The 24,809-nt window shown below is 56.9% G+C and overlaps 1 protein-coding gene across 2 annotated transcripts in view; it reads left to right on the top strand.

Moving 5' to 3' along the window:
* The first annotated feature begins 467 nt into the window (after nt 1–467).
* Nucleotides 468–24,809, top strand: part of LMX1B (LIM homeobox transcription factor 1 beta) — an 80,501-nt gene continuing 56,159 nt past the window's right edge. For both annotated transcript variants that reach the window (XM_025888482.2, XM_025888480.2), the window contains exons 1-2: nt 468–606; nt 1,440–1,626. In XM_025888482.2, the coding sequence (XP_025744267.1) occupies nt 468–606; nt 1,440–1,626 (326 nt within the window). The remainder of the gene's footprint in view (nt 607–1,439; nt 1,627–24,809) is intronic.

The raw sequence follows: 24,809 nt of genomic DNA, 5'->3' as shown, positions 1-24,809 counted from the left end.
CCGCGGCCCGCTGCGCCCCGCCCGGGACCCCGCTGCGCCGCCCGCGCCCCCCCAGCCCGCGGGGCCGCCCCTGCACCCCCGCCCCCTCCCCCGCCCGCCGCCGCCGCCGCCGCCGCCGCCGCCGCCGCCGCCGCCTCCTCCTCCCCGCGGCTCCGTCTGCCGCCGCCGCCGCAGCCCGGCTCCGGGGCTGACAAGCAGGTGACAGAGGAGCCGGCGCGCGTGGCTGCGAGTGCCCGGGAGAACGCGGAGCGGACGGCACCGCCCCGGCCCGCCCGCACGACGCCGGGGCCCGGGGCCAGCGCGTCGGCGATCCACGCTCGCCGGGGGTGCCCGGCGGCCCCTGCCGCAGCCCGAACCCCGCGGGGGCCGCACCTCCCCGACTCCCGGGCCGCGGCGGCGGCGAGCGGGCAGGCGGGCGGGTGGGTGAGCACCCTGGCCGGCGGGGCCCGCGGCGCGCCCCGCGTCCCATGGATATAGCAACAGGTCCCGAGTCGCTGGAGAGGTGCTTCCCCCGTGGGCAGACGGACTGCGCCAAGATGCTGGACGGCATCAAGATGGAGGAGCACGCCCTGCGCCCCGGTCCCGCCACTCTGGGGGTGCTGCTGGGTGAGTGGGGCGTCAGAACGCCCGAGTGGTCATGGGCAGGGGACAGGGGCATCCTCCCGAGATGGACACAGGCGTTCAGACCAACGGAATAAGGAAATGGTTTGCAGGACATGGGGGTGCGGGAGGACACAGACTAGACTCCTGCAGTGATTGCCAGAGGGGCAACAAGCACCCCTAAACAGGCATCGTAAGGACACAGAGGTTTGTAGGGACACCACCTAGGAGGAGGGAGGCCAGGACAGCTCCAGCTGCCACCCACCATCCTCACTGGGCCTTGGTGCTAGAGCTGCCACTCCCGAGGGGGTAGGAGGCGGGAAGCAAGAGTGATGGAGGATCCAAAGAGTCACCTTAGCAAGCTTGGGAGCGGTGCCAGGTCACTTGGTGGGGGGAGCTTCTAAGAGAAAAATGTCCCCTGGGCCACCCAAACTACAGGTTTTGGGGAGATTGGGGACAGAAGACCACGAACGCCACCGTGGGGCGTGTCAGCCAGCAAGCGCCCCAGCCTCACCTCGCCTGTCTTGGTCCTAGCCGGCTACCCCGCGCCGTGCCGGTTCATGTAGTAACACCAAGCGCTGGATCTCCGGAGAAAGGGAGAGTGCAGCGCCGAGCCAGGGCTCGAGACCCAAGGCCTCTCCGCGCGGGAGTCCGCGGACTGGGACGAACCAGCTGAGGCTGCCGGGGCCCTGGTGCGGCGGCCAGGGGAGCGCAGGCGGCGGGCGGCGCTCCCGGGTTGCCCTCGCCCTTGGGCCCCGGGCTGCGGGCAGCGCGCGGCCGGGACGCTGGGGCCAGGCTGGTCGGCGCTGACCGCCCGGCTCTCGCCCTGTGCGCTGCAGGCTCCGACTGCCCGCATCCCGCCGTCTGCGAGGGCTGCCAGCGGCCCATCTCCGACCGCTTCCTGATGCGAGTCAACGAGTCGTCCTGGCACGAGGAGTGTTTGCAGTGCGCGGCGTGTCAGCAAGCCCTCACCACCAGCTGCTACTTCCGGGATCGGAAACTGTACTGCAAACAAGACTACCAACAGTAAGCGCCTCTCGTTCTCCTCGTTCCCTTGCCGCCGCCCGGCACTTGAGCCCGGCCACCCCCACTGCCGGGCCAGGCCCGCGTCCTCCCAACTGCCGCCTCTGCGCGCCGCTGGGCCCATCAGCTCCCAGGGCTGTGAGGGCTGCGCGACGCCGGGCAGGGACGAACCATCCCAGCCTGGCTGCCACTGCTGAGGTGGCTGGGAGCCTTTGGCGGTCCCTAGTTGCCATCTTTTGTCTGGAAACCTGCACTGGTTGGGGTACAGGACAAGGCCCTTGGTCAAGTAGGGGGATACCATCCCTCTGTGCAGGGACAGGGCCTGACCTCATTAAGCCCTAAATTGGGGACCAAGAATTGATTCCCAAATGAAAACAGTGCTTTAGGGGAGCCAGGCCCTGGTGGTGTGCTCCCCAAAAGTAGGGTTTTATGGAGGTCTGGGGTTCCTGGATCAAGGAAGTGGAGTTGAGGGGGGGTACTGAACTGGCTGAGCAGCTCAGGATGCCCCCTTCCTGCCGTGCTCCCTGTTGTACTTTCAGTCCCTGATAGAAAAGTGTCCATTCCCTCCAAACCGTTCCATGCGGGAATTTTGCACTTAACAATTTTTGCTGGCTGGAGGAGCTGTCTAGGAAGAGGACCTCAAGAGGTGGCAAACCACAGTCTGGGGCTACTGGGGGCGGGGATGAAGAACTGCCCAAATCAGCCTTCCCCAGCAGGCCCTCTTTCTTGCACACTGTTTGTGTTGGAGAGGGGGGTGGCTTGCTCTGCCCTGGTGTAGCCTAAGCCTCAGGGTTGAGTCCAGAGACTATGGGTTGAGCCCTACCTGCTGACTTTTGTTTTTAGCTGAGACTATGGATTTGTCTGGCAAGGTACTGGGACAGATAAGAGCAGATGCGGGCTTTTTCTTTTGACCCTCTGGGTTTTGTGCCTGGCAGTGTGATTGAGAGGGAGGCAGAGAGGAGCAATAGCTGAAAGAAGGGTGTGGGCACCCCCAAGCAGGCATTGAGGAGACAAGTGGGTGCATTCGAGAACTTTCTAGTGAAGCCCAAAAGACCCTTTTGGATGGGACTGCAGGATGAGTACGCTCTCAGGTGGTTTGGGGCTCCAGGGGAGCTGTGTGTGCCCAAGCCTCCAGGAAAAGGTTGGGCTGCCAATGCCTGCTGATGATTGCAGCCTACCTGTCTGCCCAGGGACTGTTCCTAAATCCAAGCCCTGATGGGAAGTGGAGCAGCTGGGGTGCCCCGTCTCCATCTCTCTAGCTGCTTGGCTGAGGCCTGGAAATAGTGGGGCTGTAGGCTAGAGCCCTGGAGAGGGTATTAGGTTCTATTCTGAAAGGTTCTGGCTGAGCCCCACAACAGTACATAATTTGGCTGTGCTCCCCTGGTCGGGATGGTCCGACAGGACCTGCTCTTTGCACCTTGCTCTTCCTGCCCACTGGGGGCTCTGCGGGAAGTAATTGGGGTACATTTTGGAGAGTCAACTCTTTTGCTGATCCCAGAGTCTTTCTGAGATCTCTCCCTCTGTCTGGAGCACCCCAAATTAGGCACACTGCTGTTGGTAGGGTTTGTGCTATGCCCTGGACTGATACAATTCTAGTTCCAGGAGAACGTGTGGCCGCCAGTCAGTTCGGCCACAAGCAGGCATAGAGCAGCACAAATAAAATGGGGAAAGTAGTTTGGGGTAGACGTGGTTGGGGGCTTTGGTCGGGCCAAGAGGCAGGGATCACCAGCTGCCAGCCCACCCACGTCCTGCCGGCCTGCACCCCTGCCTGCCTGACCCTGAGCTCAGCTCTGGCAGTGCCAGTTCCAACTTAGCCACCGGCCTGGATGACTCAACATGTGGGGGCAGGAGGCCCAGGAAACTGGAAATGGGCCTCCAAGTCATGTATGCAGATTTTGGGGGGGAAAAATATTTTACATATTGGAAGGACCTTTTCCAACCTCTTATATGTATCTGCCAGGTCTCTTCCCCTACTCCTCAGTCCTTTATGGAGCTTCTGTTTAAAACGAGAGGATGCTCCCTGGTTCTTCGGAGCACAGAACTGTAAAGTCACAAAATTTGAGCAGGATGTTCCCTTACAGCACAGCGGCCAACCCCCTAATTTTACAAAACAATTAAACATTAAACATTTGTGTTTGCTTTGTTGAAAGCCTATTTGTTTTTAAAAAGGAGAGGAAAAAATGCGCCTCTCTCAGAGCTTGATGCTTCAATTCAGTTGGGATGTCCTTGCGGGTGAATTTTCGCTGGGAGAATTTCAGGTCCTGAGTTCGGAGTCTGGGTCCTGCAAGGCGGCAGCCTCCAGGCGGGCATTATTCACACCCTTCACGGTGCCCTCCTCCTCCCTCGCCCCCTCTTTCTTCCAATAAGGCCAATTAGGTATCTGCAACTAGGCCGGCCGGTTGGGGGCTGAGCAGAGGTTGTTATCAAGACAATCCTATGGACAAATACCCCCGCGGGTCTCGCCTCAGCGTTTCTCAGGGAGAGCCAGCGCACCGAGGCAGACAGGGGCTCACGGGGGAAACTATGTTCTTTTGCACAATAAAAGTGTATTTCACTATTTTTTTTCTTTGAGGATCGCAGATGCATATTTATTGCATCACTGCGTAAATGCTTTTCAGACGAGAATCCAGGCAAGTGGGCGCAGAAACGTGCCTTCTCGATTTTGTCGAGCCTTTGTGTCAGCGGTATAGGGAAATTAACACACACCCCCGCCAATAACTTTTGGAAAATATGTCCTCGGCCCACGAGGAGCTTGCGGGGCTTGGTCCTTAGAAAGAGGTTGCTATTTTTATTAAGCGTCTCTTCTTCCTTTCGATTTGTTTTAAAGATCCGGGACACCCAGAAGCGCAACGTTATTTTACGCACCACGGGGGTGATTAATTGACGTTCGGGCACATTTAATAGCATTTGATAAAATCCACCCGCACGTCCTGGACGGACGAAGCAGAGCGAGGGCCACGGCATTTGGGCATTTTCACGCGTAACTCGAAAAGTTTACTTTTTCTCCGTACGTGTTTTTGGGGGCTCTTTCTTAAAAAAAAAAAAAAAAGGCGTCGGATCGTTCTGCGCCCGGGACTCTGGCTCCTCGGCAGCCGGAGCTCCTTCTCGGACTCAAACCGGGTTAGAAACCGGGAGGAAACGGGGCCTCCAAACGCAAAATCACGAACACCTCTCTCTCCTTCCTCCACCGGAGAACACATGGAAAAAAAAAAAAAAGACAACATACCCCCCCCGCCCCATTTTTTTTCTTGGTGGCTTGGCCAAATAGAATTATGTAAGTCTTTTTTCTTGCCGTCTGTCGCTCGTCTGGAAAGCGTTTCTATCCTGAGGAGGTGGCGAATTCCTGGAGGAGGCTCCGGAAGGGGGGAGGGTCGGTGGGAGAGTCCAAAAATCTGTCACAAAATGGAGTCTAATCGCTTGTAAGACAGCTCCCAGGCCTGGCGACCCGAGATCCGTTGGTGTGCGCGCGGGAGCCTGCGTGCGCCGAAAGACGCGGCGCTCCAGCTCGGGCCATGCTCCCACCTCGGCGTCCTGGGCTGGCGGCGCCCTTCCGCCCGCCGGGCCTGCCCGGGCGGCCTCGCCTGTCGGCGAGCAGAGTTACAGGGCTCCGCTGAGCCTGCGACGGTCCCCTTGGGCTCGCCTGCCCAGGTAGGGTGCGCCCACCCGCGGAACGGGGGGGGGGGGGGGGGGCCGCAGGGAGGCTTCGGGTTTCAGAAAAAAAACTGAGTCCTGGGGGGTTTTTTTTTTTTTTTTTTTTTTTTTTGGTAAATCTACCCCAGCTGGCTGAGGCTCCAGTGGCCCAACCTGGCTCTTCCCAGCACATTCCTTTCCTTCTTTCCTTGGAAGTGTTTACACCGGGAAAGGCCTTCCAGGGAGGCTCACCTCTCCTCAGAGCACTAGCTCTGGCAGAGTAGGGGTGTGGCACGCACGCGGAGAGCAAAGTCAGGCTCCAGCCTTTTTGGCCTGTTGTTTCTCCCAGCTTGCAAGGCCTCCCATAAGGCCTTCCTGCAGGGTGCCAGTTACCAGCAGCACCTCCTCTACCAGTAGGTATCCCAGCTGGCATGGCCCCCATCTGTCTCATTCAGAACTGCAGACATCCCTGCCCACAGCCTGAGGTAGAGGGTCTGTCCTGGAAATGGATCCGCTTGGAAAGAAAAGCCAGCGCTTGGCCTTATAGAAGGGCCTTGGTAGTGCTCTCGCTGGGGGTTTGAGGGCTGAAGGGCTCTCACTCTGCCAGCCCAAGTCTGGGGACCCTCTGGCCCCTGGGATGGCACCCTCCTTTTAACCCCAGCCCCTTGGCTGCAGGTAGCATGGTAAGCAAAGGCCTTAAGCTGCAGTCTTCTGCTGCTGAACACGGAGGCATTATTCACAGCTGACTCCTGGCTCACCCTGTATTCCCCAGGCTCTGGGCTAGTATGGCCTCATTTGTTTGCCGGATTTTCTCCGAGTCTGGGAAGAAGGCTGTGAGGATTTCCTCTGGAGTAGGTGATTGTTGACCCTCAGCAACCTCCTACCCTGCCCGTTGGAGCCAGGCTTAGGACGACACAGTCCTGGCATCTACCTGAGCCTCTTCTGTAAAATGGGGACATAGCCACCTGGGGGAAAGGATTCTAATAAGGATTCGAGATAACATGCCCCAAAGGACCTGGCATCTCGCCTGGTATGTTGTTAATACTCTGGAAATTACTGTTGTTACCATTATCACCAGCAGTGTGGCAAGGAATGTCTTGTCTCCAAGGAGACACCAAACTGCCCATGGGTTCCATGCCAGAGAATGGTGCACCTGGCATGGTAGGCTTGCCATGAGCCTCTCTATGCAGGGAAGATGAGGGGCACCCCTGGGAAAATCATTCCCTTTGCCTGAGTGGGGCACTGTGAGGGCCATGCCTCCTTCAATGAGGAGAAGAGCTCTAGACTCAGACAGAGCTGGGTTCACCTCCCAGCCCCACCATTCAGCAGCCATGTGATCTTAGCCAACTGACTACCTGTTTCAGAGCCCCGGGTTCTCCATCAGCAAATTAGGGGTGATGATACAATTTCCCAGGGTAGTTGTAAGGATGACACAAGGTACCTGGTGGGGCTTCTGTAAATGTTCCATACTCCGTGGGATCCAGAATCCTCTTCACTACCTCCAGAGAGGCAGAAAAACTTCTGATTATATAGATAAGAACAATTGCCAACTGTGCGTTATCAGGAAGGGTAGGTAGCAGGAAGGGCTTGGTGTTCTGGCCTCTTTCTCCTTGGGGGCCGTGAGAGGGAGTGGAATGGGTCCAGAGCAAAGAGCTTAACACTGGGGAGCAATTCGACTCTTCAGGGTCTGAGAATAGCTTGGAAAAGCATACTCAGTAATATAATTTCATATTTGGAAAACTCTTCATGCTTACTGTTTTTGTGATTCAAAGGACAAGGGGAAAAAAGCTCAACCCAACATCTCCGAGGAAGAAGGTGAGGGAGAGATTCAGAAGGAGAGGGGGAGGAAATGGGGTCGAGAGATTCAGGGATCTGTTTGTTTCTCCAAAAGATGAGGTTTAAAAGATGGAGAAACACCAGCTCAGGTGGTCAGAAGAATCCTTCAGCCCACAGAGGTTTGTTCTGTCCAGGACGGGCTGGCTGTGCTTCTCCAGGGAATTTCTTCTGTCCTGTGGCTATGAGGTTTTTAAAACAAAAAAGGGGAAGAAAAAAAAATTTCCCAGTCCTACTTTGGCATTCGTTAGGCTGAGGAATGGAGGATACGTTCAACGACATGAGTTATAACTTCCAATTTGTTGGACACCCACAATCAGGCCTCAGCTTCAAGGGAGGGAGGAAGAAAGGGATGGTCCACTCCTCCAGGGAGCCCCGTATGAGCTGTCAGTCAGCCAGGGGCGCAGGAGGACCCAAAGCCCTTGGCTTTCTGGCTGACCCAGCCCTCTCCAACTCCCAGATTCCGTGCTGATGGAAGCAGAGAGCAAAACCAAAATTATATATATTTATTGCTCCTGCAGTCAGAAGTGGGGAGGTGGTGGTAGTGAAGGGAGGGTAAGGCTGAAAACCATATTTGAAAAAGTTGATTCACGAAAGCAGAGGAAGCAAAGTGGCAGACGTTTGCCATTTCATCGACCGGCTGGTGTTCTCCATTCATGTCATAAATGTCTCCTGTCATTTGAAGCCAAAAGCAACATGATTTGGTTCCCCGGTGGCCTATAGGGTTTTTCTCTTTTTTTTTTTTTTTGCAGTAAATGTTTATTTGTTAATAATATACTTTAAACAGCCTAGCTTTGACCTCAAGTCTCCCGAAGCATCCATCTTCTCTCAGAAAAATCTTTCAAAGTTTGTGTAATTTTTGGGGGGAAGGTGTAACTGACGGGGCAGTGAAGGGTCTGTGTTTGCTTTAACTACCGCTGTGTTGTGGAGTGGTGGGGTATAAGGGGCCACTGTGCTCAGAATGGCAACTTTCTTGGGTTTCAGGCCTGGCGGACAGCACTTCCTCGCTGCCCTTTACCTTTGCTTCGCCTGATCAGAACAAATAAATTTCTGCGTGGGCCCTTCCTTTGTTATTCCCGGGGCAACATTGTATCCATTTCTCTTCAGCTTCTTGACTGGCAGCCACTGGACCTGCCCTGTCGACCCTGGGGCCCCGGAGGGGGGTTGGGGGAGTGTAGGGGTCCCAGGGATATGTGAGTACACTGCAGGGGGCCGGGGAGGGGGGCTTTGTCTCAATCGGGAGCCTGGCTCAGACTGGCCCCGACCGAGTGTGCTGGCTGATGGCAGAGCACCTGGCTTACCCCGCACTTGGTGAACTGAGGGAAGTGTTGCTGAAGGAAAAACCTAGTTCCTGAAGTTTGGTTCCAGAAGAAACAAAGATGTTTGCTTCCTGGCCGGCCCCTGCTTAAGAGGTTTCCCTGGGAACTGTGAGGTGGTTGCCAGCCGGGGAGGGTTCTGAGGGCTGCCCAGAGCAACAGAGGTACCCACCGGGGCTGGCAGGCGTGAGACCACGGAGCTGCGGGCTAGAGGCAGAAAGCTGAGTGAGCATGCTGGAACACTGGACGGCCAGGGGCTCCCCAACCCCCCAGGCGGCTCTGTTGGGCACCGTAGGAACAGTGACAGGAGAGGAGAGGGGCAGCCCTGGGTCAGGACGAGCTGGGTGTGACTGCTGTCCCCCCTTCTCCCACCTCCTGCTTTCCTCCAGGACTCAGGGACTGTTGTCATGTGATTCTGGAATTGCCATAGTTACGGGGCTGTGGGGTGTGGGCGCCTGCCCAGGCCTGGAGCTGCGGGAGCCTGTGGAGATGGAGAGGACCAAGGTGCTCTCTGGAAGCCACCTCCTGCAAATGGATGGCCTCCTGGGCGGGTACATTTTCTAAAAGAAAAGAACAAAATTGCAAGCAGAGATCAGAGATCAAGAATGTCTCTGGCTTTTGTGACACAAGCCAAGGGCCTTTAGGGAAGGGCTCATTGCTCTTCTTGAGCCTCGGTTTCCTCCTCTGTGAAATAACGGTGCCAGTTATAATCTCACATGATAGAGTGAATCGCTCTCTGAAAATAAAGTGAAACAAACCCAAAGATACCAGCCTCCACTGGGCATTCAGTCAATGTGTGTTTCCTTCCTGCCTGCCTGGGGAGTGAGCTGGAGACGCCCTGGCTGGCAGGAATGCATTGTCTGCCTTTCACACAGGCCCAGAGCATGGATCCTCCTAAACAGGCCTCCCGGAGTGGCCTAGCCCACCCTCCTGCTCCATGCCCAGGTCTGGGGCCTGTGTTCTGAATTTTCCCCCTTGAAAGGGGAATGGGGCGGGTCTGGCTGTCAGAAACTGGTCCTTGGAGGCAGGCAGTCAGCAGCCAGTGGATGCCCCCCCCATTACTACTGAGGCACGTAGGTCCTGTTTTTATCCAACCTACTCTTGAGCATGGCCAGTGTAGATAGGAACTCACAGGAACAGAGTCTTATTGACCGAGAGGGGCAGGCCACAGTCGTACATCTAGAAAGAAAAGAAATTGACATTTCTTGAGTGCTTTGATGTGTGCTGGCCTTCATTGCTTTAGGTCCCTTGTATAGGTGAGAAGACCCAGGTAGAGGGAGTTAAAGTAACTTCTCTCAGGCTCAGAGTTACTCTGTAGCAGATTTTTCCTGGGTGGGTCTAACTCCCAAAGCGGATGGGATCCCTTCGTCCTCGATTTCTGCTCTTCCCAAAGCCCCAGATTCTGCTCTGGGCAGTTGTGATTCACCTTAGAGCGCCCAGCTGGAAAGGTGTGTGTGTTGGGGGGGGGGGCGGTGGTTACCGCCCCAGGGTAGGAAGGGGTGGGGGTGGGGGTCATCGCCCTCTTCGCACCAGAATGCCCGGGTAGGGCCAGCCCTTGCCAGAGAAGAAAAAAGGTTAGGGTAACTGCCTTTCCCCCCGCGGTGAACTTCCTTCGCTGCTCGTCGCGCGCGCGCACGCGGGCGGGGCGGCTCTCAGAGGTCTCCACCCGTGCCCTCCTCCAGGCCCACCTCTCCGATGGCTCCTGCTCCTCGTTCTTTTCCCCAAGTGGGGCAGCGCGGTGCACAGGCTCCTCGGCTCTGGGGCTCCTCGGCCACGCCACGGGCGCCGGCAGCGGTTGATGAATTTCGGTGTCACCAGGGGTTTAGCCCGGATTTGGGAACCGCGCGCTCTAATACGCGCACACGGTCCTGCCCTTTCTAAAGCGCAGCCCTTTCACCCAGCCGCTGATTTATGAAGGAATCCGATCCCGGGACGGGCTGGGCTGGAGCCGGGAACCGGGGCCCCTCCGCAACCTTCGGACTCCTTCGTGTTTCGGGGGCCCTTGGCGGCTCCCGGCGATCTCCTGGGCTGGACTCGAGGCGCCCTGCTGGGTCGCATCTCCCACGACCCAGGAGGAGCGAGTCCTCTCGGAGCCACTTAAACCTGCTGGAAGGGTGCTAAGCGGGTGGAGAGAATTTTCTTTCGGGAATTGAGCAAAGCCTTCGCCCCTCCCCAAGCCCCCCCGCCGACCCCCTCGGGCAGGCCCAAAAGCAGCGGGTCCGAGAGGTTTGTTTATCGAGAGCACAGAAAATTGAAAAAAGAGTAAGACCTTTCTCCCGCCTGAGAAATGTGCAAAGTCCCTCGGCTCCTGGAGGCGGCGAGGCGACCCGAACGCAAGGTTCCCGGTGCAAACGCTGGGGCCGACCCCAGCCCCCTCCCTCCTGCGCCCCGGCTGCGCGGCGGGAGGGCAGATTTTTTTCAGATTTGGTTTGTAGGGGGGAAATGTGGTCGTATCAATCCACAAATATTTACTCTTAACAGACTTGTATCTGTGGAGATTTCGAACAAAGACAGTTTAGGGGGATTACAAAAACCCTAAACCCCGTTTTTCTCTCGGACTTGGTGCTTTAAATGCCAATTACAGGCGAGCCATATCCAACAGCAACGGGAGGAGGCGGGCAGGGTCGGGAGGGGTTGGGGGGCGAGTCCAGCCATTAAATGTAACTTTTCATTATGGAAAGGATTTCGCTGGTTTTATCTTCTAATAAGATTATGTCACGAACACAAGTACCTAGGATGGTGCTGAGTGACAGGGCTCTGTCGTTTAATCAGAGGCTGTGCCGCTCTGACCGCGGGGCCCTTTGTCCGTCGGAGTGAACGACGGAAACTTGCCGTCCTAATCCCCTTATTCATGTCAAGCAGAGAAAAGAAGCCGAGCACCTTACAACCGTGTCCCCTCCACCCCTTCCGAGGGCAGCGGGAGGAGGGGAGCTCCGGCCCTGTCGCCCCCCGGGGGCGACTTTCGTTTCCGAGGGCGCTTGGGTCTCCCGAGCCCGCCAAGCATTGCAGCAGGGGTGGGGGAAGGGGTTGCTTTTTGGGAGCCTCAATTGTCAGCTTCTGGAAAATGGGGGCAACGGCCCCACGACCAGAGGATGCTGATTGGGAGGGGTGGGGGACTTTTTGCCTCCACTGACGGAAAGCACGGGCCGCTCTGTCCCCTCTTCCCAGGAAAGGTGGCGCTGGGGGGTGCACACCCACCATCCCCATGAAAGCGGGATTGACGAGAAGGGAGAGGCCGAATGGAGATGCCAGGCTGGGGTCCTGCGCGGGGCAGATTTCGTTGGATCCCTGGGACTGATGTCGCCACGCTCGTACTCCTGCGAGACTCCGGGGTTGACCACTCCCGGCTGCTCGCTCGGCCCCTTTCTTCTGAGGGCGAATTCCTTTGTTCGACCCCCGCGGAAACCCGCTTCTCTGCCGGGCCCGTGGCGCCTTTATTCTCGCCACTGCTGCTGCCGCCACTCCTGTCCCACAGTGTGCAGATCTGTCCTGCGGCCGGCCCCCGTCCCCCCTCCCCCGCCCCGGCAGCACAGACCCAGCTGGGTCTCCCAACCGGCCCCTCGACGTCGCCGCCGCCTTGCCCCAGCCCCAGCCGCCTGCTCCGACAACTAGAACTCCAGCCCGCACAGCGGGGGCCGCGGGCGCGGACTTTAGCCGCCGGCGTTCACCTCCGGGCACAGTCGGAAGCCGCGGGCGTCGGAGAAACGGCCGGGCGCGGTTCCGGGTCGCTGCACCGGCTGAAAAAACCAAAAGCAAAACCAACACCCAGCAAATGAAACCTGCGTGCCCCCCAGGGCTCCACTCTGCACCCCTCCAGAGGACCAGGCCGGCTACCTCCTGGCCAGTTTCTAGGATCTCAGACCGAAGGCCCCAGAGTCAATGGAGCCGGAGAGGAGACTTTGGACGAATTTGTCTCTAATGTACCTGGCTCCTTAGCCTCCTTTTAAAGCTCTTAGTCTGTCCTCTGGGGCAGCCTCCCAGGGACCCCAGTGTGTCCTGGGAGCTCTCTGGAGACGCCTGACTGCTCAGTCTCCTCCCTCCTGAGCCCAGGCTCCGGTGCGGGAGGATCGGGCTGAGAGCAGGGTGTCACCTCGTAAAAGCGACAGGCGAGGGCTGTTTTATGGGGAGGGAGAAGGGGCAGGAAGTGATGCTTCCATCTCTGGCCCCACAGGGATGGAGAGCCACGATGGAAAGAGCACTATCTGGGCACGAGACCACGGGGACAGGGCAGGGTCAGAGACAGTTGGGTTTGCGACCATTAACCACGGGACGGGAACCGACAGAGCTGGGAGCCGGGAGCTCACCTCCCGCGGGTTCCCTCCCCGAGCCCTCTCTGCAATCCCGGGCTCAGCCAGCAGCTCTGGCCCTTCCTCCCAAGCTGGGGCGGGGGAGAGACTTTCTCCCTCGAAACACTTGATACCAACTTTGGTTTTTTGGCAAGAAAAATAAGCCTTGTTTGGAAAGGGGGGGGTGGTCGAGTGAGCGAGGGAAGGAGCGAGCTGGCGGCACAGCAAACTTTGCGGATTAGGTTTCAGCGCCTCCGCCCCACCCCCAGCCCCGCGGCGGTGATTTGTGTGCGGGGGTCTGTGACCCTACGAGGCATCAAACGGCCCGCGGGAACCGGCCGAGTTCAGAGGGACAGTGGGCAGAGAGGCGGCCTAAGACAACGCAGATGGTTCATATCAGCCCGGCCTGGCCGAGCCCCGGGCCCGCGGCCTGGGCTGCTCAGCAGGGAAGAGGTCTGGGGTATTCCGGGGAGACCAGTGCCTGAGCAGTAAGAGGGGGCCAGAAATGCGGCAAAGCCCAGTCGGTCCCAGCTGAAAGGAGGCCAGGGGGCCTGTGACAGAGTCCCTCCTCCAGGTGGTCCTGACCCCATCCAGCTTAGGAGGAGCCTGACCCTCCTTGTTTCCCCAGAGTAGCCTTTGGTCCAGAAGGGAGATCCTCCAGCCTCTGCCAAGTGGCCAGAGTTTACCCCACCCCTGCCCCGCAGGCAGCTGGGGCTCATCCAGGTCATAGTACCCCTCCCCCAGGGACCCCTAGTGGCCTTTTTCTTTTCAGGGAGGTGCCCTGCCCTCAGCCTGCCTGCTGTAGTGGGTTTGGGAGGCCCTCACCTCCCTCTGACATACATTCATGCATTCTTTCGTTCATCCATGCATTCATTCCTTCATTCCTTCATTCATTCTACCACTGTGGTAGAATACCCTTCCCCTCTCTGCCCACTTGAGCCCTTCTGCCTGGCCTTGGCTAACTCTGAGGGACTCCTCCTTTCTCCCTCCTAACCCCAGGGGAAAGCCGAGAAGTAGGCTCACTCATACCTTAACCCAGAGCTTTGCTTTGGGGGTGGGGGGTGGGGGTCCTGCTTGGTCAGACTGGGAGGGGCTCTTGCCGCAGAGACTGCTGCCCCCTCTCCCCAGAGCTGGAGCTTGGCTGACTGTCAACACCAACAGGCCCAGGCTTCCCTGCCCCATTTCCAGGGCCTGACTTTTCCTGCAGCTTCCAAGAACCCTCTTCAGTGACCACAGAGAGGGTGCACCTGGGTGATACCCACCACCCAGACCTTGGGCTGCTTTAGCGGGTCCCAGCTGAAGAGCTCTTCAAGATCCTTGTAGAAACAGGAAAACCGAGGCTCAAGTGTGGCTAGTATTTGCCCTAAAGCTCACTCAGTTGTGGCAGAATGGAGACAGGAACCCCAGTCTACTCACTGCCAAGTTAGGGGCCCGTGTGGCAACGCCACAATTCTTTCTAGAACCCGCTCCCAGACTCTGGCTTTAGCACTGCCTTACTCTTTTCTTCCGAGGCTGAGGTCACTGGAGGGGAAGGCCCTTCAGTCCTGGTTCCTGAGGGGGGAACAGGCATGTCTCCATGATGGAATGAGCTTGAGAACTTTCTGGATAGCATGGAGCCATGCACATTGAGCAATTTTATCTTCTAAGTTGGGACATTGAAGGACAAGAGCCAGGTGACCACATCCCTCTGTCCTAATATCTGACTCCCAAACACCCTGGGCTTGGCCCTCCCTCTGACTCCCAAACACCCTGGGCTTGGCCCTTCCTCTGACTCCCAAACACCCTGGGCTTGGCCCTTCCTCTGACTCCCAAACACCCTGGGCTTGGCCCTTCCTCTCTACAGTGGGTCATGGGGAGGCCAACGGCCGGGCCAGGGGACTGCCGGGACGTCTCAGGGTTCCCTCTCCCAGGGTCCCTGCCTCAGGGGAGCAGCCGGCTGGGTCATCTGTACACGGAAGACACATCTGTACTCCACATGTTAGAGGCCGAGCAGAGGACATGTGGCTTGGGATGTGTTATCTTAATCATATTTATTGGCCAATCCTGAAATTTTAAAAAAGAGTTTGATATTGTTAGCATTGGGAAAAGATCCCCAAATCTACGCGGCGACAGATCAGCAGAGGCGGCCAGCAACAGCCAGGTTTCTTTCAGCTGGGATCAGGATGCAGCTCTGGAAGTTCTTTGGGTTGTTCTAGTGTGATGAAATCTCTGTGCTATGAAACAACACTTACTGCTTTCATTTTCCCAAGCAGAGATCTGAAGCAAAATTAATTACCCCGCCTTGACTGATAGTTGTTCTGTTGGAGTATGGTTCTAATCCTTATTAACATTCTCGAAAGTCAGGCATGAAATACGACTTTTGCACCACACTCTTTGGCATATGTTTTTCTTTTCCAGGATATTTTTCAGACTATCTCCAAGCCTCACCGCTGTTCATTATTTTTGCCATAGGTCTAAAGTTGCCAGCCCCAAAACCAGCCCCGCGCAGAGCACAGCCAAGGGGGTGGGGAGTGGGAGCAACATCTCCGCTCACGATGCAAATTGCTTCTGATTATTGAGCTTTGGATGTTTTCCTCCATCATGTTTTTATTAAAAACTCCAGCATATTTACGCTTGATGGTGTCTTCAATTAGGTTAAAAGAAAAAAAAAAAAGCAGGGGGTTCCCCTTTCCATAGCAGTATGTAAAGAAAATAGTTATGACCGCAGAATTATCGTCCAAAGCTGGTTCTAGTAAAGCTAGCCCTGCTTTGACAAGCCCAGCAGGCTGGGAGCTTTTTTCTAAGTGTTCCAGCTGCTGGGGAAACAGACCAGAGAGGAAGCCCACAGAAGCCTCCCTCTGTTCTGCAGGGCACTCGGGCCGCCTCGCAGGAGCTAACACTTCCCAAGTTTCTGAGCTGCAGAAGGGGGCCCGGCTGGCTGCAGGGGGCTTGCTGATGGGCAGGCCTGGCCCGGAGAGAGCAAACAGCTCCCGCCACAGTAAGAATCACACAGCTGATGCTTGCTGAGTGCTCATGGCTTGTCAGGAACTGCTTTAAGCACTTCATGGTTTTTAAAGGCGCTGTGGCTGTGACGTGGGTGTTGTGATCATTTACAGATAAGACGACTGAGACACAGAGAGGTTGAGTAATTTGCCCAAGGTCACACAGCTAGTTAAGTGGAACTGGGATTGGAGCCCAGGCATTGGGTCAGGAGAAAACTTTCAGAGCTCCTTTGGGAGGGCAGAATCTGGCCCCCTGCTGGGTTCAGTGTCCTGTGGTGGCCCGGGGCCCAGAGCTCAATGTTATTTGTTTCTTTTTTTTAAAGATTTTTTTATTTGTTTGAGAGAGAGAATGAGATAGAGAGAGAGCATGAGAAGGGGGAGGGTCAGAGGGAGAAGCAGACTCCCAGAGCCCGATGCGGGACTCAAACCTGGGACTCCAGGATCATGACCTGAGCCGAAGGCAGTCACCCAACCAACTGAGCCACCTAGGCGCCCTCAATGTTATTTGTTGAATGAAAGCCTCATAATTAATGGCCAGTGTTTATTGCACACTGCCTGTGGGTTTGACGGGGATTAGCTCATTGAATCTTCTCACTGCCCTGGGGCAGGCATTCTTACTATCATTTCTCATTCTGCAACATTGAAGCTTGACCTGAGAGGTGCCCTGATATCCCCAAGGTCACACGGCATAAGGTAGCAATGATAAGCTACCATGTACTGGGCACACGTTGTGTCTAAGCTCAGGGCTAAGCCCTTGGCACTCCAAACCTCGGTGAGAGTTCCTAAAAGGACCATTGTTTACCCAGGTTTCCACGTGACAGAACTGGGGCTCAGAGAGGTATTACCATTCACCTGGGATCACACAGCCAGTGGGGAGCTGCACCAGCATACCTCTATGCTCTGCTGGTGTGAAGACTTGTTCTCTTGACCACTTCTCAGCCTTGGGGGGAGCATGTGAACAGCGCCTTCTCGGTGGGTCTCACTTGGCTTGAACGATGATCCTGGCAGTAGGTGGCCATAGTTTGGCATTGAGGGGGGGATGGGTGTGTCTGTGGCTACTTGGCATGAGGCGTCATCCCCTCCTAGCCCTGTTTTACAGATGGAGAAACCAAAGCAGAGAGAACTTAAGTGACTTGCCCTGCGTCACACAACTAGGGAACAGCAGATGGGAATCACGCTCAGGTGTTCTGGCTTTGGGGTATTGTTTCTCAGAGAGACTGAGTCATCATCTTTATTGTCGGCATTGTCAGCCTCATGCATGACCGCCCCTGAGCGCCTTCTGAGTGCTCTGCAAATACACAGTGACCGCAGGGAAGTTCAGAGAGGGAAGGTGATTTTCCCAGGATCTCATTGCAATGTCTAAGCTGCTGGCGTGGGTCCTGCTCAGGACAGGGCACAGAGAAGCAGGCCCAACGCACGGATGGGAGTTGACTAGCCCTCGCAGGCCCACCTTTACCCCTGCCCTGCGGGTACAGCAGCTCAGGGCAGGCGCTGTCTGCCCTTTGAAGGGGACAGCGCCTGAGTGTGTCACTTTGAACTGCAAAGGGGCCTGTGGCGAGGGCTTGGCCCCCTCCCACAGGCCCCCGCCCGCTCACCCCTCCAGGTCTGGTTCCAGTCGGCAGGCCTGGAGCCGGAGGGGCGGGCAGGACGGCGGGCCCCCTGCGGGATGTCAGCCTGATAAGTGAGCCGCGGCGGAGCCCTGAAGGAGGATGGAGCTGGCCGCCCACTGGTCCGGCTGTCCCACGTGGCAAGAGTTCAGGCCAGTCACCGAAGTGCCAGCCTCCCACAGACATGCCCTTGTGGCTGCAGAGAAACATCTCCCTGAATGTCAGAGGTTTAAATTAAAATAACAGTAATGATGGTAATAACAAGAACTTGAGAAAGGAAACATCTCGCTCTGGGGCACAGGGAGTATCGTGGACACAAGCATGTGCTCCACTTGGTGAGTGCTCATGGCACCAGGTCACGAGGGGTGTTAGGTAAGAGACTGTGCGTCTGCGCAGCTAATTATCAGAGACCCGGCTGGGGAACTTGTAGTTGCTCAGCCAAGTCCTGGCTAAGCTGGGCTAGGACGGGGTAGCCCCTGGGCGAAGTGGGTGGGGTGACAGGGCAGAGTGAAGCAGAAATCATGCCAGCTCCGTCCCCATACCTGGGCATGTTGACCTCTTCTCTGATTTCGTGACCCCAGAACGGGTTCCTCGGGAGGCCAAGAACTTAACCAGATTCTTTGTCAGGTAGACAGAGAAAAGATGCCAGTGCTTTGCAACCTCAGGGTTCAGAGTTTGATCCAGCTCTGCCACTTACCGGCTATGTGACCTTGGGTTTGATGCTCTACCGCTCTGTGTGCAGTTCTCTGACAGTCTGTTGAGGACCAATACCTGCCTGAGAGCAATGATGAGATTTAGAAGAGAAAGCAGATGCAGTGTCTTCAGATTAGGTCTGTGTTCTTGCTGATACTGTTGCTGGTTCTCCCACTGTCCTTTGTGTTGGGCCTGAGCAGATGTCTGGCTTTGGTTATATGTGCCAGGCAGTATCTTTCCTAGAGTCCTCTGTGCGCACTATGCCTTGGCTAGAACAGGGCATGATACCTAGTAGGTGCTCAGTTAATACTGAAAGGAGAATATAGAGAAATAGCTCAGGAGCTCAACTGGCTGGGCTGGACACGAGGTTCAGCCTCTTTCTAGCTGGGCAACCCTTGGCAAGTTCCTCAGCCTCTCTGAGCCTCTGTTCCCTCATTCGTAAAATGGAGGTACTCGAAGAACCTGGCTTCTAGGGTTGTCCTGAGGATTAAATGAAATAGCGCGTGCCAGGAGCCGTACCAGTTTGTGTGAGCTGTTTTTGTTCATGGGAAGGGCAATGGGCAGGGGTCTGATTGCTAACACAAGACAGCAGGAGTCTGTGCTGGGTTACCGGACAGGTGCCTTGTGAGATGGGAGGTAGGAGCTGAAAGGATCTGGGGAGGGCATTCCAGGTAGGGACACAGGAAGCAGGAATATTAGGGGTTAAATTGGTGGGCTGTGAAAGTGGGCTGGGACAGTGAGTCTGGCTGGAGAGGCTGCCTAGGGGCTGCTGGGATGCAGGGCTGCAGGGGGGGCAGGGGCTGGTAGCTATGCAACGGCGTTTGGCTTTTATCCTGTGGGCAGAAGGGAGCCATCGAAGATTATTGTACAGGTGGGTGGCAGGGCGGTAGAGGCACTTCATGGAGCTGACATTGGCAGCACGTGCGTGGGATTGGGGACTGGAAACTGGCAGGAGGGGGCAGCTGCCTCATCGGAGGTGAGGCCAGTAGAGTTGGCTGGAGAAGGGACAGGTTCAAGGCAAAGTTAGGAGGCAGTTCTGGGGGTTGAGGGGAGGAGATGGGGCAAAGGGAGAGTCAGAGAGGCCTGGGGCTGGGAGCTGGGGTGACCGGAAGCCCCAGGTCCTGGGTTGCCTGGCTAAGGCCTTGGGGTCCTGAGCTCTCTGGGCTGGTCCCAGCAAGAGTGACCCACTTGTCTGGGTCATTCACGGGTCTGGTTTCATGGGCATGTGACCTATGTAGTCTCCCAGGACCTCACACTCAGAAGGGCCCTGTGCTTGGTTTGATGCTTTGCTGTCGCCCTCTTGAAATTCCTAATATGGTCCGACCAAGTACCCTGCGTTTTCATTTTGTCCTGGGCCCTTCAAATCATGTAGCCAGCCAGCCCCAGTCCCTGAGTCTCTGGCTGGGGGCCTGGGCTTGGAATGGAGGCCTGGGTGGCTTGAGCTGGGACCAAGCCTGCTGGGATTAAGGAGACCTCCCTGCTCTACCATTGACCTGAGGCTTGTCCTCAGATGGCTTCTTCCTCCTGGCTCCCAGCTTCCTTGGTCGGGCCCTGCCCCCCATCCTCCGTGCTCGGCCACCAGCTCACCTGCTGTTCCCCAGACACTCGGACGTTTGTCCATATCTGGGTCTTACTCAGGCTGTGACAGTTGTGCAGGATATATTCTCTGGCCTCCATCATCCCTTCTTCTTCAGGAAAAGTCTTCTTCCTTTGAAGCTTGGCATAAAAATCATCAGCTTCATGAAATCTCTCTGGCTCCATATTCCCTCCTGCCTGCCCCGCGAGCTTGGGTCTGTCTTACAGTGCTTATTAAACACGCAGGTTCCTAGCTCTGCGGAAGGACTCAACCTCTCGGGGTGAAGCTTATGAATCCTCATTCCTAGCTGCCCCATTCCGGGGAAATCTGTGTACACTGAGGTTGGAGAACTTCTGCCCAGGGTACACCCTGGACTGGCACGGGGCCTTGTACTGAGTAGGTGCTCGGCTTGCATGTACTGAGTGAACGAATGAGCTGTGGTGGTCTGTCTGTCTTGGTGCACGCAGCCTCCCTGCAGCAGGGCGCATGGCCTGGCATGGTGTGGCATCGGTGGGTGGGTGACTGGATGGATGGCGGGATCGCAGCACGTGTGGTCTCTGGCGGGGCCAGGGTTCTTCTCTCCCTGAAACCCCAGGATATGAGGGTCAGGCTGCCTACAGTGGGGACCAGAATGGGGGGTGGGGGCAAAATTAGTGCCCTCTGGGGGGCAGGAAGTGGGCAAAGGTCATGGGCACATCCTCTCTCCAGCTCTCTCCCTCCCTTTGCTCCTGAAGGGCTGCCGGCTCCAAATGTGGTTCTCTCTGTACACATAACAGCACAATGGAAGTAAACGGTTTTATTTTTTATTTTTTATACCGTGTAGGCACTGAGTGAAGGACTTGAGTTATCTCATGAAGCCCATATAAGTCTGCAAGGCAGGGTCTGTTATTATCCCCATTTCAGAGATGTGGAAACTGAGGCACAGAAAGGGGAAGTCCGCTGTCCAAGGTCACATAGCTTAGCTCAACCACTCCACCAGGTGGCCTCTGAGAGGCTTATCCTCCCATGGCCCCTGCTCATAAGGCCCCAGGTAAGTGTTCAATATACACTGAAGGCAGGGAGGGAGGGAAGAAGGAAGCCTAGCCCAGCCCTGCAACCAGAAGGACCCCTGCTCTCCAAGCAGCGCTGGGCTGACACCAGCAGGCCAAGGTGAGCAGGATTGTCCCAGCCCTGTATGCCCAGGGATGAAGAGCAGGCAGAGGACCTCAGAGGACACCCGGGCCGAATGGGCTGCGGAGGGGCATCTAGAAAGCTCCATGGTAGAGACCAGGAATGCCTCCTTGTCCGGGAGTGATGGAACTCTGTGGAGAATCCTAGATGGGCCAGTCTCCAAAGGTGGCATTCCAGAGTTACGTGTGGAGCCCCCTCTCTGTCAGGCCCTGTCTGGGCATTAGGGAGGCCTGGGAACAAGACGATGCAGGCCTTGCCCTGCATCATGAGCCCTTGGGGAGCTCATGATGAAGGGGGCAGGCGGCCCAGAGGAGACCCAGTCAGATGGGCCCTGGGGGGCGCTGAGCCGGGCGGGGTCTAGCCAAGGGAAGACAGATGCCAGGAGCAGGCCCAGCACATAGTAGGGGCTCAGGGACTGTCCCCATCATGATTTCCAGTTGCCCATCTAATGCAGCAGTCCGCCCCTGTTCATCAGCACCCCAGAGTGCCAGGCTCTGAACACACCCTAATGCTGTCTGTGAGCTGCTGTCTTAGACGACTCTCTTGACCTTTCTGATTCTCAGTTTCCTCATCTGTACAAGGGGTACAACTATTCCTTTTCTCCAGGTCATTGGAAGGATTAACAGTAGGAGGATATGAAGCATTTAGCACGAAGCTCATTATTCAAAAAACAACAAGGGAAAGAAATGTGTCCTATACAGCTATTATTACTATAGTGTGGTCATTAGTATTTTTGTTACTAAAAAGAATTCTGACAGAATAAGCCCCAGGAAGGCCAGTTGACACCACCCCCCCCCACCCCGGCCAGGCCTCCAGAGCCTGATTTGCCCCCCTTCTTTTCCCTCTCCCCCACCTCCTTGGGGCCGGCCCCCGCCTCCCCCCTCCTCCACCCAGTCCACAGGGAGCCAGAAGCAGAGGTCACTCAGCTGGTCCAATCTTGCTGGAGCTCCAGCCTCACAGAGGACAGAAGCAGGGAAAGCCCGGGGTGGTGGGGATAATCCCGTGGGTGAAGGGTCGTGATGAAGGGAAGGGTGCTTAGGGAGGGGATGCCTGGAGGAAGGGGTAATGAAGACCGCCTGGGAAGGCTGAAAAGCTTGTACCAGGCAGATGTTTGGACAGAGTCAGGGAAGGCAAGGAGGAGGGTGTAGACCAGGCCCAAAGTCATGGAAGACAGTGGCCTGTGAGGAGAAAGCGTTCCCTCCCGTCTGCTCCCCTCCCAGCTCCATCCCTGTCCGGGATCTCCTCAGGGTCACCACAGTTCAGCAGACCTGTTCAGAGTCCTAGCACCTGCTACGTACCAGCCCCTGGCTGAGCTTGTCACACGAACCGCACCGTGTGAAGCCCCTAACAGGCCTGAGAAGTGGAAGTGATTATCATTCCCATTTTACAGATAAGGAGACTGAGGCTCAGAAGGGGGAGGCAACCTGCCCAAGGCCGTGCAGCCACCTCACAGCCAGGTCTGACTGGAGCCCCTGCCCCTCCCCAATCCCCCCCCACTCCTCTTCCAGGCAACTGCTTGTCATCTGCTCGTTCATCGCCCACATGTCACATGCGGAGCAGGCAGAGCATCCTGGCGCTCACACAAAAGGCAAGGGGGTGGATCACTGGGTCCTGAGGAGACTGGGCACAGGTACAAGGAGGAGGGGGGTGGGAGAAGATTTTGAAAACCCTGAGTAATTGGAGGAGATGCTGTGACCAGGGCACTCCAGGCTTAGAGGCTGACACGCCCAGAGGGTCTTAGTCATTCTCTACACGGGACTCGTGACACAACACAGTCACACCCATGACCTTGGAGGCTCAGAGGAATGAATGTGTGTTTCAGAGACCGGTGGTCCCAATCTTGCTTCTGTCACTTTTCTGCCACTTAACCCCAACTTCTTCCCCTATAAATTGGGCCATCTGAAAACCCCAACCAAGATCCCCCGCAAATGAAGAAATGGAAGCAGCCGTTTGTTATGATTGCTCCTACTATTATTAAAATCTCATGAGATTGCATCTGAGGAAACCGGAGCCCAGAGAGGCTGCTCAGAGGTCACCCAGCTGGGAAGGGGGTGGGTTAGACTCAGGCCCGCCTGCTGGAAGCTCCTAGGACTGCACCGCTTGGTTCTGTGGGCTGCTGCCTTCTGGGGGAGACGGGGGAGAGCCCGAGCCCAGGCCTGCCCCCGGGGCTGCTGGCCCTTCAGCGCTGGGCAGTGGGGAGGCCTCCCCCTCCACGGCCCAGGGACGGGTACTGGGGATGGTAAGTGACGCAGTGACAGCCATTTCCTGCAGAAGGGCAGCCTGATGACAGCCCAAGAGTTCTCTGGGTGTCCTTGATGCCGGCACCTTCTCCAACACCCCTTTCAGCCCAGCCCTTCTGAGGCCTCGGTCTCACATAGGACCTAGGACCACACTTGGGGCTTCCTCCCTCCTTTCTGGTGTTTACTGCGAGGCTGCTGTGGCCTTGTCCCAGGCACTGAGGACACAAGTCAGACACAGCCCTGTCCTCAAAGAGCTCACTGTCCAGGGTGGGGGGAGCATGTCCCTGGCGGTACCTTGGTCAGGGCTCTGATGGAGAAAGCATGGAACATTGTAGACCACAGGAACGGGGCTCCTCTCCCAGACTGAGGGATGTGGAGCAGGGTGCTTCCTGGAGGAAGAGCTATCCACCCTGAGGGCAGGGGGATTATCCTGGTAAAGAGGGGAGTGGAGCAGTTTTGGGGCAGAGGGACCAGCATGTGCAAGGCCTGGAAGTGGGCCATGGTGGGGGTACAGAGAGAGGTCAGATCATGCAAGGTCTTGAAGACTGTGCTGGGAAATCTGGCCTTTACTCTAGGGGCCACTGGAAGCCATTGAAGAATTCTAAGCAGGAGAGTGTCGAGGTCAGATTTGAGCCTGAAACTCACTCTGCTGTGTGGATTACAGGGGGAGCAGGGCAGGACCAGAGAGGAAGGGGCCCTGCAAGGCTGTGTTGAGGTGTGAGTGCAAATGACTGTAAGTACAAGTGTGCATGGGTGTCTGTGTGGGTGTCACCAGACCTGGCCTATGGTGGGGACTCCAGTGAGTATGTATGGGACTCACACGTCAGTGGGCGCTGGGCATCCATGTCTGTGTCTCTGTTGGGTGCACGTGGGCATGCGTCTCTGTGGGTCCATCAGCAATGGTGCTGTGTGTCCCTGTGAGTCTCTGTGTTTTCAAGGGTATGAGTGTGTGTGTGTGTGCGCGCGTGCGTGCACAGCTCTCTGTCCAGCTGTGCTGTCCGGGAGAAACCCAGGGAGCCTCGGGCCAGAGGGCAGGAAGCTGCTGGCCTCAGCTGGACCAGCCCACTCTGGCCTGGTTACCACCTGGTCTTGACACCCGGTCCATGGCCGGGGGCTGCCGTCCCCACCCCTGCCTAGCTTTCCCGCCCTGCCGGCGGGGGGTGGAGGGGTGGGGGGGTGGTTATCACTGCTGTAAATCATCCCCAACAGTTTCATCCCTGCAGTACCTGCCCAGCTCACTGCGTCGGAGCTGATGGCAGGCGGGTGGTGGGTGCGATGGTGGGCACAGCGCTCAGAACAGGCAGCATCTGGAGAGGCAGGTTCAGTGCCTCGTCGGGGGACTGGCTTATCCTGTCGCATCTGAATGGGGACTGGCTTATCCTGTCGCATCTGAATGCTGGCGCAGCCGCTGGAGGGCTGGTGGTGGTGGGGACGCCTGTGCTGGTGTGTGGGTCCCTGCGAGCGCTACTGTGTGTGCGTGCTGCTCTGTGGGTGTGCCCGTGTGTCCGCATTCATCCTCTGTGCCTGCCTGTCTGTGAGCTCACGTCTCGGTGCACACGCATGTTTGTACCGTCTGCCTGTATCTGTGTGTGTCAGCAAGCGGGGGAGTGTGTGTGTGTGTGTGTGTGTGTGGACATGGGTAATTCCGTGGTATGTGTGAGTGTCCGTGTTAGGGTCGCTGTGCGCGCACTCGCGCGTCAGCCATTGTGCGCTGATATAGCGGGGCGGGGGAGGGGGCACACACACGTGTCGGTGAGGGCACTACGTGTGTGTGCGTGTGTCGGGGGGGGTACGGACACAGGGGTTGGGTATGACGAGTGGAGCCGCAGATGGCTCCTCCTGGACTGTGACGTG

This window comes from Callorhinus ursinus, unplaced genomic scaffold (assembly GCF_003265705.2).
Source record: "Callorhinus ursinus isolate GAN/ISIS: 27379988/994484 unplaced genomic scaffold, GSC_fseal_2.0 scaffold24, whole genome shotgun sequence".
NCBI lineage: Eukaryota > Metazoa > Chordata > Mammalia > Carnivora > Otariidae > Callorhinus > Callorhinus ursinus.
This window is presented reverse-complemented; position numbering and strand designations above follow the sequence as displayed.